General features: G+C 41.0%; 3 protein-coding genes and 1 pseudogene across 6 annotated transcripts in view; 2 read left to right on the forward strand and 2 right to left on the reverse strand.

Moving 5' to 3' along the window:
• The window catches only part of H4cl1 (histone H4C like 1), a 63,790-nt gene extending 56,160 nt beyond the window's left edge, over positions 1–7,630 (forward strand). The window contains exon 5 of the mRNA XM_017600719.3: positions 550–7,630. Coding sequence (XP_017456208.2) covers positions 550–872 — 323 coding nt within the window. The 3' untranslated portion in view covers positions 873–7,630. The remainder of the gene's footprint in view (positions 1–549) is intronic.
• On the reverse strand, positions 2,457–3,201 carry H1f6 (H1.6 linker histone, cluster member). The gene has a single exon (NM_012579.1). The coding sequence runs from the start codon at positions 3,130–3,132 to the stop codon at positions 2,506–2,508; it is 627 nt and encodes a 208-aa protein (NP_036711.1). The 5' UTR covers positions 3,133–3,201; the 3' UTR covers positions 2,457–2,505.
• On the reverse strand, positions 7,196–17,130 carry Hist1h2bq (histone cluster 1 H2B family member Q). 4 transcript variants are annotated; one of them, XM_063276432.1, is made up of 3 exons: positions 16,991–17,130; positions 16,106–16,595; positions 7,348–7,667 (listed from the first exon to the last, which is right to left on the reverse strand). In XM_063276432.1, the coding sequence occupies exon 2, from the start codon at positions 16,493–16,495 to the stop codon at positions 16,115–16,117; it is 381 nt and encodes a 126-aa protein (XP_063132502.1). In that variant the 5' UTR covers positions 16,496–16,595; positions 16,991–17,130; the 3' UTR covers positions 7,348–7,667; positions 16,106–16,114. The 4 variants fall into 4 exon arrangements, 3 of the variants coding, with proteins under 3 accessions (NP_001100822.1, XP_063132502.1, XP_063132503.1); XM_063276433.1 differs by having other exon boundaries at positions 17,012–17,107; NM_001107352.1 differs by lacking the exon at positions 16,991–17,130 and having other exon boundaries at positions 7,196–7,667; positions 16,106–16,582.
• Hist1h2anl1-ps2 (Histone cluster 1, H2an-like 1, pseudogene 2) lies at positions 16,606–18,175 on the forward strand (annotated as a pseudogene).

An 18,175-nucleotide genomic window follows, 5' to 3' on the forward strand; every position in this document is an offset into this window, starting at 1 on the left:
AAAAAGAAGATAGAGTCATTAGGTCCCTGACTCGAGATAGGGAATATGAAGTTTGCAGTTAGGGTGCTCAATTGGAGATGCCTTTTCAATGTTTCTGCCTTCCCAAACAAAACTGCCAGGGACGGGCTTAAACATTACTGCCAAGGGACATCCTTGGTTTATTTAATTCACTCTGTTTTGGACATCTTACCTGAGTCCTCACAAAGAAACCATCAATTAATTTAATAACACGATAGAAGTAAAAGCGAACGAGAAATGGGGATATCTGCTTTTCTGCCAATAAGCCTTTCTTTCGCGGGAAAGAAGGGGTTGGGGATGACAATGAGGTTTTGGCAGGACTTAAACCTGGTCTGTCTTTAGGAGACAAAGCGCGCAAAGAATAGCTGAGGTTTGCTAGCCAATGAAAACATTCAGATTGCAATGACTCATCCTTGTTGCCCCACCCCCTTTCAAGGACCTGATTCGAAAACCCCTCCTAACGCCTGTGGTCTTCAATCAGGTCCGCAGAAGGTCTATTTAAAGGGAAGCTTGCTTTCTTCCCTTGACTTTTACTCACAACCATGTCTGGACGTGGTAAAGGTGGTAAAGGCCTTGGGAAAGGTGGCGCTAAGCGTCATCGCAAAGTCCTGCGCGACAATATCCAGGGCATCACAAAGCCCGCCATCCGCCGCCTGGCCCGGCGCGGAGGAGTGAAGCGCATCTCCGGCCTCATCTACGAGGAAACCCGCGGTGTGCTGAAGGTGTTCCTGGAGAACGTGATCCGCGACGCCGTCACCTACACGGAGCACGCCAAGCGCAAGACGGTCACTGCCATGGACGTGGTCTACGCGCTTAAACGCCAGGGCCGCACACTCTACGGCTTCGGTGGTTAAACTGCTAATGCGCTTTCCTTAGCTGTTGCAAAAGGCCCTTTTCAGGGCCACCCACGAACTCATTCAAAGGGTTGTTCACTTTTCGAAGCTTCTTTGCTCTGGAGCATGCGAGGTAGCATATAAGCGGTGTCCTATGCTATACTCTGGTTGGATGTTCACAGCTAGAAAGTAAGACTGTAATTCTAATCCATAACCATGCAGCTTTCTTATATACCCTGTATCATTAACTAAAGGTTTTGAGTAGATAGTCCTGAACTGAAGTATTAACAATGCTAAGTGACTACCTAACTTTGAAAGGCTCCCTTCTAATAAGTGAGCCCAGTTTCTCAGTGTTTCCTTGTAAATAACCTTCAGTCAATTTACTTCCACGTACCTGTCTCTAAACTTGCGCCATCCAAATTGCCAGCTCAAAAGAGCAGGAGCCATTTTGTCTAAGGCAAGGGCTAACTACAAAAACCGAAGACATGTTTAACTGTTACTCATTGTATACAACTAATAAGGCCTAAATACACAAAAGTGTTAGGGACCGCCTGTTGATAGTGTTTATGCACAAACTGCATGGTTGTCCAATGGCTTGATATTTTAAGTTCGTGCGGGTGTGCCGTGTTTGCCCTCTGCCTGAAGCGAGAATCATATTTTCAGGAAGCTGGAGTTAGCAGTTGTGAGCCACTTGTGTGTTCTGATATACAAACTTCTTTAAAGGCATCAAGTATTCTTGACAGAACAATTTCTCAAGCCACCCTGCTAAATGATCTTTTGTCACTCCTCATACAAAGGCCTAAAATAAATGTAAATTTAATATTTGTGGCCCACTTTAATCCATAAAACTGTTAAATGACTTTAAAAACTGAGTTGTTTACATTCTTCATCCCAGACTCCCGGTACTGTTTTTGTTATGTTGGAGCGTTGAACTCAAACCCTAACATTTTCATAATAAATAAATAAATAAATAAATCCTTAATTTTTAATATGGCTCTTGTCAGTTTCATGAAGCCTACATGCTATTTTCATAAAATACACAATACATTTCAACAATAACTGTTAGATCAATAGTATTAAACTACTTTCTAAGTGGAACAAAAAATGAATCTTTGTTGACACATCGCACAATTGCAATAACTTCAAAGACATTTTAGTTTCTTAGGAACTGTTGTATTTTTTTAATCCATCACTCAGGAAATAAAAATCCAACTCAAGAAAAATGTATAAACTCTAGCTTAGTCACTGAATATCTGGGTTCACAGTGGTGCTATGAAAGCCTGGACGCCAGTCACGGGTGTTCTAATGAGTAAATTTAAGTTCAGTATTTGATCAGAGTGGCCAGCTACTACTGAGGTCATCTCTTTTTGATACGGTGGCATTTCTAGGATGAAATGCATCCATTTTACATTTTAATGGTGATCTTTATTCTAGAATGAAAGACATGTTACAATGGTGACCTTTACTCTAATGTAAAGCCACAACCAAATAAACTACACATAGGGACCTCCTAGGTTTCCACTCTAGGGTTTAAACAGCAGGTCGACCTAAGTGACTGCCCACCTCTAACTTTTGCTCAGTGTTTGGCCATTTTAAGAAGTATGTAAGTGGCTCTTAAAAGAGCCTTTGGGTTTTTGAAAACTGGCTTTGAAACTCACTTTCTTCCTGCTGCCTTCCTTAGGTCGGTCTTCTGCATGACCATCTTTGACTTCCCAGAGTTGGAGTTGGTTGCCCTCGCTTTGGCGGGGCTTTTGCGCTGTTGCAAGCCCTTGGCCCCTTTGGTCTTCCTTCTGCTCCCAGAACCCTTTGTGGGCGTAGCTTTTGGCTTCTTGACAACCTTGGTCTTACTACTCTTGGGGGATCTCGAGGCCCTGGACAAGCCCAGTTTCTTAGCCTTGGCAGAAGCAGATTTCTTGCCCTTGCCCTTGTCGTTGCCTGAAGCTGCCTTCTTGCTAAGCTTGAAGGAGCCTGAGGCTCCGGTGCCCTTGGTCTGCACCAGGACTCCCTTATTCACAAGTCTCTTGAGGGCCAGCTTGATACGACTGTTGTTCTTCTCCACGTCATAGCCAGCCGCAGCCAGGGCTTTCTTCAGGGCAGCAAGGGACATTCCTGCCCGTTCCTGAGACATGGAAAGGGCCTCAGGAATCAACTTGGAAACCGAGAAACCCCGAGGTTTGCGAGCAGTGGCCATGCCAGGCTTCTTCCCTCGCCTTTTAGTTGCAGGTTTCTCTACAGGAGCTGGAACAAGAGTACTTGAGGCTGCAGGAGCCGTTTCCGACATAGTCAAGAGCTGGTCAAGAACTACACCCAATTAAAAAAAAAAGTACAGGAGAGCGAACAGCGCTGGAGTAGAGAGGGGGTCCGGGGGGGGGGCCTTATATAGAGCAGGGCGCGCTGTGATTGGTGCATCCCTAGGCGCCTCCCCCGCCCCTGGGGAAGGGGCATTTGTGTTTCTTTTCCCCCAAAAAGTAGAAACTTGCATGTGTGCTCTCTGCAGAATCGCTCAGGTTATGACACCAGGTGACCCACGGGAACTTGGATTCCACCTGACTTTTTACCCTTTATTGACAAATGTTCCTGCATGTCAGAACTAGTGGGAAACGCCCTTGATTTTCAATCAAATTCAAAAAGAAGAAGAAGACTTTCTCTTTTTCTTGCTAATTCAAAAGTAACTTTTAGTAGAAAATGTATCCAACATCTTGGGAGGGGTCTTCTACATATGTGGCTTCTAACTAGTGAAGAAAATCAATTATGCAGGCCCTAATTCTCACTGAAATTATATATATACCTGACAGAAGTAACACAGATGTCTTGACTATCTCACTGTGGAATTAGACAGTGTTCCTAGAATTATCCCAAAACGCCAAGGTGTGGTCTTCTTGAAGGGAGAATGGCCTAATAAACACTCCACAGATCGTGTGAGAGGCACGCTGTTTCCCCTGAATCTTAAGAAAAGGGCTTTGGATGCGGTTATAAGCATCTTACCAATAACATCTATATAGTCAAATCATCCAGCCTCAAGGCTGTTATCAAAGGAGTTTGGTACTCCTTTCCAACTGAACACCACAATAGTCCACTTCCTGTGACATCATCCCACATTACAACAGCTTCCAATGTCGTATCTACCTCTAGATGAACAGATGCAGTGCCTACCCTTAATTTAAAAATTATAAAGCTGGAATCAGATTTCACAATCTCTTAATATGGCTGGGCTGGTAAACATGTCTACATATGTGTTAGAGAAATGTTCTTTCCAGGGCTTTATCCATGGTACATGTCTAGAAATAAGAGTGCTTACAGCTGGGCATGGTGGCAACTTGCTGGCAATCCCAGCATGAAGAAGGGAGGATTGCTGTGAGTTTTGAGGTCACCTTTAGCTAGAAAATGAAAACATGTCAAAAGAAGAAGAAAAAAAGGAGGGAACATGATACTCAAGTAGAAGGGAGGCCTAATTAAGCTAGTTCATTATGGAGAATGCTAAGATGGGGTAGTGTGATTATATCAACTGAAGTAGAGCATAAAGTCCAATGCAGCAGTCATACAGTCCGAGTTCTTTTGGGAGATAACTACCCTTGTGAGGCAGAGATCTCTATGTTACAGAAAAGTTCAAGATAATATGAGGAAAAGTTGTTTATTAAGAAAAACTGGGGGGGGTGGTGGTAAGGGGGAAGTATGGGGGGAATACCCATATAGGGGAGGGGGAGGGTAGAGGATGAGGGCTAATGGACAGGAAACCGGGAAAGGGAATAACATTTGATATGTAAGTAAAGAAATATATCTAATAAAAATTTTTCAAAAGAAAAAGAAAAACATGAGGGTGGGTAGGTGCCTATGTCTCAGGAAAACATTTGTACTTTTGTCTTAACAGTTAATTGACTAGGCCTGGTGTGCCGAACTGTAACCCTAGCTACCTGAGAGATGATCCAAGTTCAAAGCAAACCTAAGCTATAGAGTAAATAAACTGCATAAGACACTGTCCCCAAATAAAAACCATGCAGAATACACTGGGGAAGAGTCTTGGTAGTAAAGCACCTGTCTAGTATGAGGTAGAGCCTACATTCAACTCTAGCACTGCAGGTGTGTGTGTGTGTGTGTGTGTGTGTGTGTGTGTGTGTGTGTGTGTGTGTGTGTGTTTTGTGAGTTTTGAACTTACATTGATCAACCATGTTTAAAGTTTAATAAAGCAATTCAAAATTAATGAAATTTTATGAGATGTTACTTGTTTCCTTGTTTCTCTTCAAGAATTTCCTTTTAGGAATAAACTCACAGCGTTGTTTATCAGAGACTGTTCAGTGATGAGAGGGGAGGGCTGGCATTTGTGCTCAAAGTCACATGTTTGTCCTTACGCAGTTTGTGAGTTGTCTTGTTACTTATGTTTGAGATGTTTATATTGAAACTTGAATTTCAAATGGTGAAAACCATAAACTAGATCTTGGAGTTGAGGTGGAGGTGAAGGTTCCAGAGTCATATCTCCTGAATTTCCTCTTTTGTCCTTTATTACCAGAGCTCAGGATCTGAAACCAAGGAAATCCCACTAGGGCTGTTTGTGACAGTTCCTAAATATTTGTGCAAAAGATGTGCTGATTATTCTTTGTCCCAAGAACCATCAGAAGGTCAAGAATATTATCCATTTTGTTACAATATTTATCTAGGCTTTATTGTTTTACATCAATATCAACAACACTACTGATGAGGACTGAATGTATAAGGTTGGGGCTCTCTTGCAGGAACCTCAGAATTCAAAAAGCAGTTTCTAAGGAAGCAATGTGGGGAAAAATCTACATCTGAAGTATTTCTGAAATAAAAACTGAAGGCCAAGAAATCAAATTTCTGGTTGCGAGATGACAAAACATCTTTCTCTTTCTGTTTCTCTCTCTCAGGATGCACAGGTAGGTATGCACAAACACACACACACACACACACACACACACACACACACACACACCTATACACTTCAGAAAACAAGGAAGGTATCTTAATAAATTATCTGGATTCATATATGTTATTTTAGTCTGTTTCACTTGGAAAAACAAAACAAAAACAAATGAATACAAAACCCCAAAACACAAAACCTACCAGTTGAGAGTCACAGACTGATTTCCACCTGGCAGTGTAATCTTCCACCAGGAAAATAACACCCTGTGTATTTGACATCCATTTGGTTTCTCTGACTGTTGATCACACAAAATTTCTAGGTCATAAATTATCAATGGCATACCAGCATCAGGTGGAGCTTTACAGATTGGCAGAATATATTCTTCTATTTCTTTAAAAGTAACATAGAACTAATGAATTTATTGAAGACTTAGGTTCTATAATTTAAAATCAAGAAAGAAAAAAAAAAAAAACCTTGGATTCGTATTTTGCCCCAGGCAGCTGAAAACATTAAAAAAAAAAAAAAATCACATGCACAAAGTTGGCCAGGTTTGATTTGTTTCCCAGCATAGTCAAGGCTGCCCTTCAACTCCCAGTCCTCTTGCCCCAGCCTTTTCGGTCAGTTATGGGGTTACAAGTCACAGTCTGTAGGATGATGTCATTATACAGGTGAAGGCAGGTATAGGATAGAATGAGGCCTGTCATTGGACAAGAAGGAAGGATGGGTGGAAGAAAAGTTTTAGAGAGGAGGAGGAGGAGACTGGATCGAGGGAGGAGAAACCAGCTGAGAGAACATGGAGGCAGATGTAAGATTCCTCTCTGCACATTTATAGGTTGTTATGAATATTCTTAAGGGATGGATATGTACAGGGCTTTGTATGTCTAGATGAGCAAATTATATTATTGGATCAGAGGTTATTGTGTTGTGTGTTCTTTCATGAGGTGATTTAATTGAATTTAAGAGAGTGTGTGGTGGCTAGAGACGTTGGGCCATCACTGGATTGGGATATGTATGTCTGGCATGGTGGCAACCTGCCTTGAGAACTAGATGGGTAGAAAGATTATTGCCAGGCTCAGAGAGTAGCCATTGGCAGTGTGATATAGGATGGAGCAAAGCGGGGGAGACGCTTTGCCAACTGAGATGAAGATATCTATCAGATATAGTGGGGCACTATCGTGCCAGATAAAGTGCAGGTTAAAAGAAACCATTTATTTTAATTTTACAGCAACAACTGCCTCCACCTCCTCCTCTTCTTCCTCCTCCTCTATCTATCATCTATCTATCTATCTATCTATCTATCTATCTATCTATCTATCTATCTCTCCCTCTCCTTTTCCTTTTGAACAATAGTACTAGGGATTGAGCACAGGGCCTTCCACACAGCATACATGCACTCTAGTTACATCCTTAGTCTGTCCATTTCAGTTGCTTGATCCTCCCCTCAAGTTAAAAAAAAAAGTGAAGATTTATAAATAACAATTTGTGATTTGTACATTCGTATTCCACAAAAATAGGGACTCAAAGTAACTAAAAACACAAAGCAATTACATAAGCATTGATGCATAAATCATGATTTCTAAACATAGTTACTTAAAATTACATTCTTATAACATGATGCAGTTCTGTTTTACATGACTTATTTATTATATATACATCATATATATCCACACATCACAAATACTTAAAAGTTTTCTTTTGCTAGGAGCATTTTAATTTTGCTAAGAGTATTTTATTTTCCTACTCATGTGTGTCGTTTTATCATGAATTTCTACAGTGAACATTTTTATAGAATTTCTAGTCAGATGCTTATCGGTTGTTCCTTGAGTTTTGAAAACATGGCGGCTAATCTGCTAGTATCAGCCATTTCCACTGTCTCGTTTGTCAGAGGATACAGCATCCAGCACCGACGACTGGTAGAAACGATGTCAGGTCTACTCCTCCTGTAGAAAGAGAGAGAGAAAGGTTGACTCAGCTATCCTGCATGTACCTTCTTTCTACCTGAAGACAGAACAATGGCGACACATATAGGGGTTTTTCTTAGAACAGGGAGGGTTCTGAGAAGCCTATAAATACCATTCAGTGGTTTAGTCATCATAACCACATTATGCCATAATTACTGCTGTTCCTCTCCTGATTATACAATATGAAATACAGCAACAGAGAGATTGATTTACCCAGGTGTCATTAGATGCTGGGCCTATGCAGTAAAAATACCCCCTGTACCCCTTGAGCCTGGTTTTGGTAAAGGATTAATGGGCAGACTCTGTCTAAATAGTGCTCCCTGGAAGTTCCCTTTTGTGGAAGCCTAGGAACCTGATAGATGAAAACAAAAAGAGAGTGTAGCTTGTTCCTAACCAAAGCAGAGGTACTGCCCAGGTGTGGGTATAGTAGGCGAGGGAGCACTGTCTTCACCAGGAGCCCTGTGGATCTGCCTGTGCAGAACTACAAGTGTCCTTGTAAGAGAACAGTTTGAAAAAGTAGTGATTGTTATTCCCACATTAGGCAGTCATTGAGTTTCCAGAAACCTCCATTTTCTCAAATGCTCATCCCTTCAGGCAACTGCTAGAGAGATCACTTCTATCTTCCTTTTCAATAAATAAAACTACCTAATAAAAAAGTGCCCCCCATGCTTAGTCTAATGACTGTGTCATAAATTTTTTCCAGTTGTACTTGATAAATAAACAAAGGTATATCTTCTACACCTGATCTTAACCAAAAGGCCAAGAAGCAATACAAAGGTATATCTTAAATTATGCTTTCTTCCCAAGCTCAGTGCAGGAAAGGTATGAAGGTTTTGCATGATAGACAATTCCCACTAATAGCTGTGGGCTGACATATTAGTGTGGCAGAGAAAGTGCTGCAAGTTAAGCTCATCAAAGGTAATTGTGACTCTCACTTGACCCATGTAATACTCAAGCTGACACTTCACTTTAGAAAGATTTCCTTTCATGATACATTTTGCAGACACTTACAAAAAAAAAAGTAACCAACACTATTCTTTAGTGGATTCTGACAAGTTTCTGTCAGGAGGAGCCGGGAAACGGTAGATCTCTACAGAAAGGCACTTTCTGATTTTGTCACCTACATCTGTACACATGTAGAGCAGCATGTAAAGTGTAGAAAGTCCAAATTGCACAATGCTGTCCAGAACATGTTTAGATGCTGCCCAGGAAGGAAGTGGCCATGCAGATGCCTTCAGGGTGGGGAAGGGTTTGCCCCACAGAAAGAAATGGGAAAAAAATCAAGAGATTGATTTTTTTGATTGAGGAAGATAAGAAACTAGCAAGGGCTAGGAGTGTGCCTGTGCTATGCACCATGGCAGAGCAGAGCACAGAGAGGGGCACAGAGGCTGGAAAGAACCAGCCCTTCAAGCCACATGTGTCCCAAGTGTTCGCAGAGGTTCCTAAAGGAAAAACAAGAGTCCTTTTCGGCCACTCCAGAAACACCTACAATGCCAGAGTGTGATGAGGCCCATTGCTCATTCACTTAATATTTACCTGATTAAAGTTCCTCTTTGTATTTACAATTGACTGGGCAAAAATACCAGCTTTTGATTCTTAAGAGTCTAGAACCATCAGCATTATCTTTATGCACAGAGTGGATCTCTAATCGACACTTGCAGCTGGCAGTGTTTTGGGGTTTTTGTTTCATTTTCTGTTCAATATTTTGGAACCTGAATTATCTATGTAGAATTCCTAAGAAACTTTATAATATATTACACATTTAGAATTTTATATTTATTTCAGTATAAGTATGTTTAAGATAAATCTAACAATAGAATTGCACATTTGTTGAAAGTTAAAATGACCAACTTTTCTAAGTTTGGCTAATAAGAGTAGAGAAAATGAGGAAAATTATACCTAAGAAAATAGAGAGGAGAAAGCAAAAGCGAAGAGAGAGTAAAGATCTATTTCTTGCTTTCTTCCTACTGTGACAATGCAGCTGAAGGAAGGAGGGCTTACTGTGGCTCCGGGTCCCATCCACCAAGACAGGCCGGGCTGTGAGATCACCGTCTACACTGCGTCCACTGTCAAAGATCACTTTTTCCTTTTTATCCAGTCTGTAACCTCAGCTCACAGGATGGCACTGCCTCCGTCCAAGGTTAAATATTTCTAGACATGACCTCACCAACACACTCAGTATTAGGTTTCCTTGGTGATCCTAAATTCCATCAAGTTGTTAATCTGTTTTAATTTGTTGCTCTTGAGTCCAGTTATTTTAGTGTTGGAGAATGGGATACAGCTGAGGAAGCCTAGGATTGCAGATCAAGAACAAACCAAGTTGCCTCCTCTTGATAGGTTTGTCTTATCAGAATGAGACAAGCATTGTCATTTCAAACTCTTCATCAATTCTGAGGCAGCAGCTGGGAGATCCAATATCAGGCCATGAACTCTGCATAGTCTACAATTTGCACACTAGGATTTAGGTCTACAGAATTCTGTAAGAGAGTGAAACACTCTACTTCTTTTATTTATTTACTTTTTAAATTTTATTTTATTATTTAATTTTATTTTTGTTTTATTATATTATTTACATCTTATTGTAATATTTATCGCACTATATTATATATTATATTATATATAATTCATTATATTAATTGTATTTTATAATTTAATTTTAATTTTGCCTGCATATTAGTTGCTGAATTGGTGCCAGTGGAGACTAGAAAGGGGTATCAAATCCACTGGAATTAGTGTTACACTCAGTTGTGAGCTGACATGAAGGTACTGGAATTTGAACACAGGCACTCTAGAAAAGCAGGCACTTGACCACTGAGTCTTTACTCCCATCCCCGGCCACTTCTTTTTTCCACTCAGAACTAAGGGGTCTTAAGAAGATTCACCTCCCTTTTCCTAATTTATAACCAACCATAGTACCTAAATGCCTGGCAAGATGAATTTTTAGCATCTAAGTAATTGAGTTTATTATGTCTTGAAGAGAAGGTCAAAAGCAACTGTGTACTTGGCTCAAGTGTCTGTGACCTTAGCCACCCAGGGTGCACAGGGCAAAGGTTCACATAAAGGAATTTTTAATGCCATGAATTTGGGATTACTGGGGGTTTCTTTTTAAAGTGCTGAATCTAAACTACCTTGCTGAATCATTGTTTTAAATCTCCTTAGGAATGTTCCTAAAGAGATTATGTGTTGGGGAAAAAAATGCATCTTCTCTCAACCAGACATTTTTATCTGAACTCTATGATTTGTAAAATTATCTTGCGATGATAGATGAACTATTCCAAGATTTTGATATTAATCTGTAAGTTCTTTTAATATAAGAATGAAAATGTATAAACTTTGTCAGACTAGAGCAGACAACATGAAGATGGATTAAAGATCTTTAACCTTGACTTGGCAAGATGACTTGAGAGACTACAGGTGCTTGCTCCAAAGAGCTGAGCTCAATCCCTGGGAGCCACAAGGTAGAAGGAAAAAGTAGACTCTCACAAAAAAGAGATAAAACATAATTTTTAAAAGAAAAAGCATATTTTTGACTTTTCTCTGACAACTTTCATTTTTACCTATCCTAAATTGAAATTTTAGGTTCATGATGTTAAAATTGGCAATATGCTGTTTACATGAAAACAAAACAAAACAAAAAACAGTGGCCTATACTATCTTCTCCATTGCCACTTAGTGACAATTTTCCCCATACCTCAAAGAAGATACTTTGCAATGCTACAACTAATTAGTTGTGTTACTTCCTGAAGGCCAGTGCTAGTATCGTTATCCAGGTCCAGGTGAAGCTACTGAGACACACAAAGTGTAAGTGACTGGCCTTGACTGCAACCCCAGAGGCTTCACTTTGTCCTTACAGAACAATGGGTTGCAACATACTTGTGTGAACCAGTTCTCAGTTCAGGGTTCTCCATTTAATGTTTCCTTCAGTCTTCAACTCATCCTTCTGAGTATTGTACCGTGCAAGATCAGGACAGTGTCATTTGCCAATACCTCAAGGACATTCAGTTAATTATTACCATAAACTTCCTGGTGTGCTGACTATAGGCACATACCACCACCACCACCACCACCACCACCACCACCACCACCACCACCACCACCACCTCTGGCATTTTTTTACACAAGTCCTGAAAAGTAAACTTTGGTCTTCATATAGCACAGCAAGCACTTTACTGACTGAATTATCTCCTCGGTACTCTTTTCGAAACATTTTTAAATAATCGATTTTTTTAAAGAATCGATTACAAGTAAACAGTCTCTGGGAACTCAAACACAACTGATTACTTAAGAATCCTAAACCTTTCTTTGCAGTGTAAAGAAACATTGCTTGTTACCAAGAGATAAACAAGAAAAAACTCGAAATAGGTTTTTGATGTAAGACTCATTCTGTCAAATTTATTATTACAAACTTTATTTTTTATTATTAATTACAATGAGCTGATCATTACATTAAGATATGAGAACAAATCCCAGCTACATAAAAATGAAAGAGACAGTCTGTTACACCTGTGAGTCTTATGTACTAAAGTGAATTACTATATTACTTAACAGTGCCAACTCTTCGAGTAAACATGATCATTATCTAGTATGCTTATTTGTTTTCCTCTGTAGCTAGGAAACTTGGTAGCAATTAAAGACAACCCTTAAACAAAGCCAGCAATTGTGTTTCTGTGGATAAACACTAACAAGCCCCAGTCCCAAGCCTGCCTGGCCCTCTAAACCCATGGTCTATCTCCACTATCTTTCACTCCTACAAATCTAAAGTGGCAAAAGCAAAGATGGTCTCACCATTTTAAATCAAAAGAACAGTGCTTTCTAATGTGCTAAGTAAGCACTACTCATTATAACCTGTGTAACAGTAGGAGACTTAAACAGAGCAAACATTTCAATGTCTTGTGTTTGGTAACCTCCAAGTGAGAAGACACTAATTCATTCCATTTAAAAGTCATCTAAGGGTTGGGGATTTAGCTCAGCGGTAGAGCACTTGCCTAGCAAGCGCAAGGCCCTGGGTTTGGTCCCCAGCTCCGAAAAAAAGAAAAAAAAAAAAAAAAAGGAAAAGTCATCTAAGTTCTAAAGTAATTATTTGCCAGTGAATTCAGTTTTTAAGCTGACATGGTGAGTCCTTACTACTTGTTATTTAAGTTTTTATTCCATTTAAAAAATTACCTTCTGATTTGATTTAGCTCAATATATACTATTTATTTATATTAAAAAGTGATTTTTATTCAACGAAATAAATCTAGTAGGAAATGTTGGTAAACTTAAGGTAGTCTTTTTTTGTACAATAAATCCTAGCTTCTGTAAACTGTAATCGTTTATAATAAAAGATCCATCTTAAAGTGTCTATTAGCCCAAATGCTTGAATTACCCTAGATGCACAGAACACATGAAACTCAAGAAGGATGACCAAAATGTGAATGCTTCACTCCTTCTTTAAAAGGGGAGCAAGAATACCCTTGGCAGGGAATAAGGAGGCAAAGTTTAGAACAGAGGCAAAAGGAACACCCATTCAGAGCCTGCCCCACATGTTGCCCATACATATACAGCCACCCAATTAGACAAGATGGATGAAGCAAAGAAGTGCAGGCCGACAGGAACCGGATGTAGATCTCTCCTGAGAGACACAGCCAGAATACAGCAAATACATAGGCAAATGCCATCATTAAACCACTGAACTGAGAATGGGACCCCTGTTGAAGAAATCAGAGAAAGGACTGGAAGAGCTTGAAGGGGCTCGAGACCCCATATGAACAACAATGCCAAGCAACCAGAGCTTCCAGGGACTAAGTCACTACCCAAAGAATATACATGGACTGACCCTGGGCTCCAACCTCATAGGTAGCAATGAATAGCCTAGTAAGAGCACCAGTGGAAGGGGAAGCCCTTGGTCCTGCCAAGACTGAACCCCCAGTGATCGAGATTGTTGGGAAGAGGGTGGTAATGGGGGGAGGATGGGGAGGGGAACACCTATAGAGAAAGGGAGGGGGAGGGGTTAGGGGAATGTTGGCCTGGAAACTGGGAAAACGAATTAACAATCGAAATGTAAATAAGAAATACTCAAGTTAATAAAGAAAAAAATAAAAAAAAGATCCATCTTAACACAAACCAAAAGTCTAACTATTAAGTAAACAAAAAATATACAAATGCAATTATGACTAGAACTATGTGAGTTTGATTGCAACCTTAGAGGCCACACTTCAATTTAAGGCCTAAGAATGTGTATTAATTTATACTAATTAATGGTTTTCAATTAATTAAAGTCGACATACTTTTTAAATCCTATATAAAAATCTATTTATACTTAAATCACATTATAATTTATTCATTTCCTGCTGGGATAGTCAATGTGCTCAAATTTACTTATATTCATAAAATAGGAAATAGTCACAGCAGTTATCAAAGTTAGAGGAGTCAACTAGAACAATAGAAAAGACTGAAGGTCAATGAACACAGACATGGATAACTATTGAAGTATTATGACTACTGAGACAAAAGTTTTGATTTTAAATCAGAGGTCCTATCAGGAGAGAACTATTCCCAACAGGAGTGATCCTCTCTTGTTCAGTTTCAAGTTTGGTATTCTACTGCCATATCCCTTATAATAAACTCATTAAAATTTAAGTAATACTGTTTTATATATCCTAGAAGCAAACTTTCTGCCTCAGCAGGCAAGTTCATGCTGTTTCTCACTCCCCTCTGGAACATCACAATAAAAAGAACATAGCCAATAACCCTGTCTGCATATGAAACAGGCATGGAATGACCAAATCACAAATTTTAGAAATGTTGAGAAAAGGTACCATGTCACTGATTTCTTCTTGTCTGGAACTGTCTTGAGTCTATGCTTCATTAAAATCCACTTACTGGTGGCAACTATTCTATACTTATATTCTCTCTCATACAGTCATGATAATTCTGAACAGACAACCATGTGAACTCATAAACACCACACATTTCTCTCACTCACAGGCAAACACACACACACACCTCTCACAGGCAAACACACACACACACACACACACACACCTCTCACAGGCAAACACACACACACACACACACACACACACACACACACACACACGGGGGGGGGGGGGGGTGGGGTGGCAAAAGACAGACAGACAGAGAGAATTGGAAGGAGATAAAAATGGACAGGCCACACAAAGAAACAGGAATCTCACCAAAGGCAAAAGTGAAAGTCGACACTGAATTGTTGTCAAATGAAAAGGTATCAATCTGGAAACCCTTTATACACTTCTGAGCCTGACTGGTGGGGTTTTGGCAATAAATCAACCAAAAGCGAACCAGAAAAAGGAAGGTTTGCAAGAACAAAGCTGCAGCGCGAAGAAGACATAAGGCGCCAGAAGGCTGAAAGGTTCTCCACATTGTCAGGACATAATGTAGTACTAAATAGTCTAGGCACAGCTTCTAGAAAGAAAGGATTGTAGACGATAATATGGTGTTAACTTCTATCAGAGAAGAGAGGAAGCTACAGTACTGTTTCTTCGAACAGGCAAGACAAGAGCTTTTAAAAGAAATGGGTCCAGAGGAAGTGAAATGAGCTTGGGTACAGCCAGCATTTATGGCCAAATTTGTTCAGTGACAGTTAGGGCTATGGAAATATTAGCCTTTCGTCTGGACAAACAGAAGAATACACTCCACTAAGAACTGAAATTCTTTTCTAACTTTGAATTAAGTCAACATCCACAGCAAGCATTCGTTTTGGGTTTTCTTAAATTAAGTCCTTCCAGTTCACTCCTTGCTTCAGCTCTTCCTCTCACTTCTCTAAGCCTTCACGTCCTTGGAACTATAAAAATTAATATAGCTTGGCCAAAGTACTCTAGCGACAAATTGTTACATTTGCATTTGAACAATTCAGTTTCCTTTCCCACCAGAACCTCATTGCAGGTTTTTGATAATGCCAGATCACATTCTCAAAAACTAACCTAAGATCTCAGGTCTTATCCCACGTAATAGCTCCGTAAGCTGTTAAGTCGAAAAATATGAAGTTTTTTTTTTTTTTTTGTGACAGGCCCCTCCTATTTACTAGTTTTAAAATGCAAGCCTATTTGGAAGCACTTCGTCACAAATCAAAATCGGGAATTATTGTTTAAAGACAAACTCCCTCTAATGGGAACAATTACCGTCTCCATTCACCCCTGTTCTACAACTTAGTTCTGGACTCAGCCTCGCCGGAAGTGACGTCTACTGGGATGACTGAATTTTCCCCTATAAAACATTTGTTAAACAAAATACTAAACTAAGACCGATGAACTCCCATTGCATCCACAGTCTGAACTATAAAGGCTTATAAGCGCCCCTTAGCTGCTTTCGGATGAAACTGAACAGTCGGCCACAGCGCTCTCTTTGAGAAAAGTGGGTGGCTCTTAAAAGAGCCTTTGGAATTCCAAACCGAAGCTTACTTGGCACGATTACTTGGAGCTGGTGTACTTGGTGACCGCCTTGGTGCCCTCGGAAACGGCGTGCTTGGCCAATTCACCGGGCAGTAGCAGGCGCACGGCTGTCTGGATCTCCCGGGACGTGATGGTCGAGCGCTTGTTGTAATGCGCCAAGCGCGACGCCTCGCCCGCGATGCGCTCGAAGATGTCGTTCACGAACGAGTTCATGATGCCCATGGCCTTGGAAGAGATGCCTGTGTCCGGGTGCACTTGCTTCAGCACCTTGTACACGTACACAGAGTAGCTCTCCTTGCGGCTGCGCTTGCGCTTCTTGCCATCCTTCTTCTGCGCCTTGGTGACTGCCTTCTTGGAGCCCTTCTTCGGGGCGGGAGCAGATTTCGCAGGCTCAGGCATGTTCTGATCTCCAAACACCGGAAGCTCACTGTGAATTGGAAACGGACTTCTCCTACTTATAGGGCGTTTATGCTAATGAAGGATTTCGAACCAGTCTTAGCTAATTGGAAGAAGAAAAACTAGAGGGTTAGTGGGTGGAATTATGCAAATGAAGTTTTCAGATACAGATTTTTCTATTGGCTATATCTCTATGCTTTCTTGTAACCAATCAAGTCGTAGCGTTTACTACCCAGGAACCTACTATTAAAAAAAAAAAAAAAAAAGCCACATTTGCACAGTCTTAGTTCTTTATTTCTGCTATTTAGTCTTACATCACAGTACTACTATCATGTCTGGACGCGGCAAGCAGGGCGGCAAGGCTCGCGCTAAGGCCAAGACCTCCCTCCCGGGTTGGCCTGCAGTTCCCCGTTGGCCGCGTGCACCGTCTGCTGCGCAAGGGTAACTACTCGGAGCGCGTGGGCGTCCGAGCGCGTGGGCGCCGGCGCCCCGGTGTACCTGGCGGCCGTGCTGGAGTACCTGACGGCCGAGATCCTGGAGCTGGCGGGCAACGCGGCGAGGGACAACAAGAAGACGCGCATCATCCCGCGCCACCTGCAGCTGGCCATCCGCAACGATGAGGAGCTCAACAAGCTGCTGGGCCGCGTGACCATCGCGCAGGGCGGCGTCCTGCCCAACATCCAGGCCGTGCTGCTGCCTAAGAAGACTGAGAGCCACCACAAGGCCAAGGGGAAGTAATTAAGACTTAAGAATTTGCGGAAACTTCAAACACAAAGGCTCTTTTCAGAGCCCCCACTGTTTCAAAAAAGGAGTTGAACAGGATAAGCTACTGGGTCTCGATTCTAAAACAGTCTTAATGGCTGCTTGGAAGTATTTTGGTAGTGTAAGCTTTATTGAAGTTGGTAAGACCCCTTGCAGTTTGATAGATAGGAAAGTTTAAAGCCTAACGTCTCAGAACATCCAGTTCTCGCCAGTCTAAGAATACTAATGTCTGCTGAAGGTTGGATCTTTTGAATAACACTATTAGTCTACTGCCCAAGATATTCAATGAACGGTACTGAATATTATCTGAACTTCAATATTTTCCAGTTTAAAACAAGTAAAAGTTGGGGCCTCTGGCCTAAGAACAATAGAAGTAGGCATTATCTGGGAGCCTTAGGAAAGTTCCCAACTTCGTTTTTCTGTGTGCTTGATCTCACCAATTTTTTCTTCAGGACAGCATTGCTTGGATTTTGGATAGAAAATGAGGGTCAAGGAATCCCAATGGTCAAAGGTGTCTCTAGAAAGATTGGATAAGCCCAGGAGCCACATACAAATCTCATGGCACTTCACTGAAGCATTCAAGTTGAAGTCATTTTGTTCCCAGAATTCGAATCTACATGTGTACTACAAATCTGGGCTGGCTAACTGGCTGGTTGGCTGACTGGCTTGCTTTTAATAAGAGGGCTTCTCTCTATAGCCCTGGCTGTCCTGGAACTCACTTTTTAGACCAGGCTGGCCCTGAACTCGAATAGCTGCCTGTCTCTGCCTACAAAGGGCTGGGAATAAAGGCAATGCACATCCAAGCCCTGATGGGTGCGTGTGTGTGTGTGTGTGTGTGTGTGTGTGTAGAAAAGTAATTGGGTATCCAGAAGACTGGGTGCTGTGGGCTTAACAAAAATAAAATGAAAATGAAAAAAAGAA

This window comes from Rattus norvegicus, chromosome 17, assembly GCF_036323735.1.
Source record: "Rattus norvegicus strain BN/NHsdMcwi chromosome 17, GRCr8, whole genome shotgun sequence".
NCBI classification, from domain to species: Eukaryota; Metazoa; Chordata; class Mammalia; order Rodentia; family Muridae; genus Rattus; species Rattus norvegicus.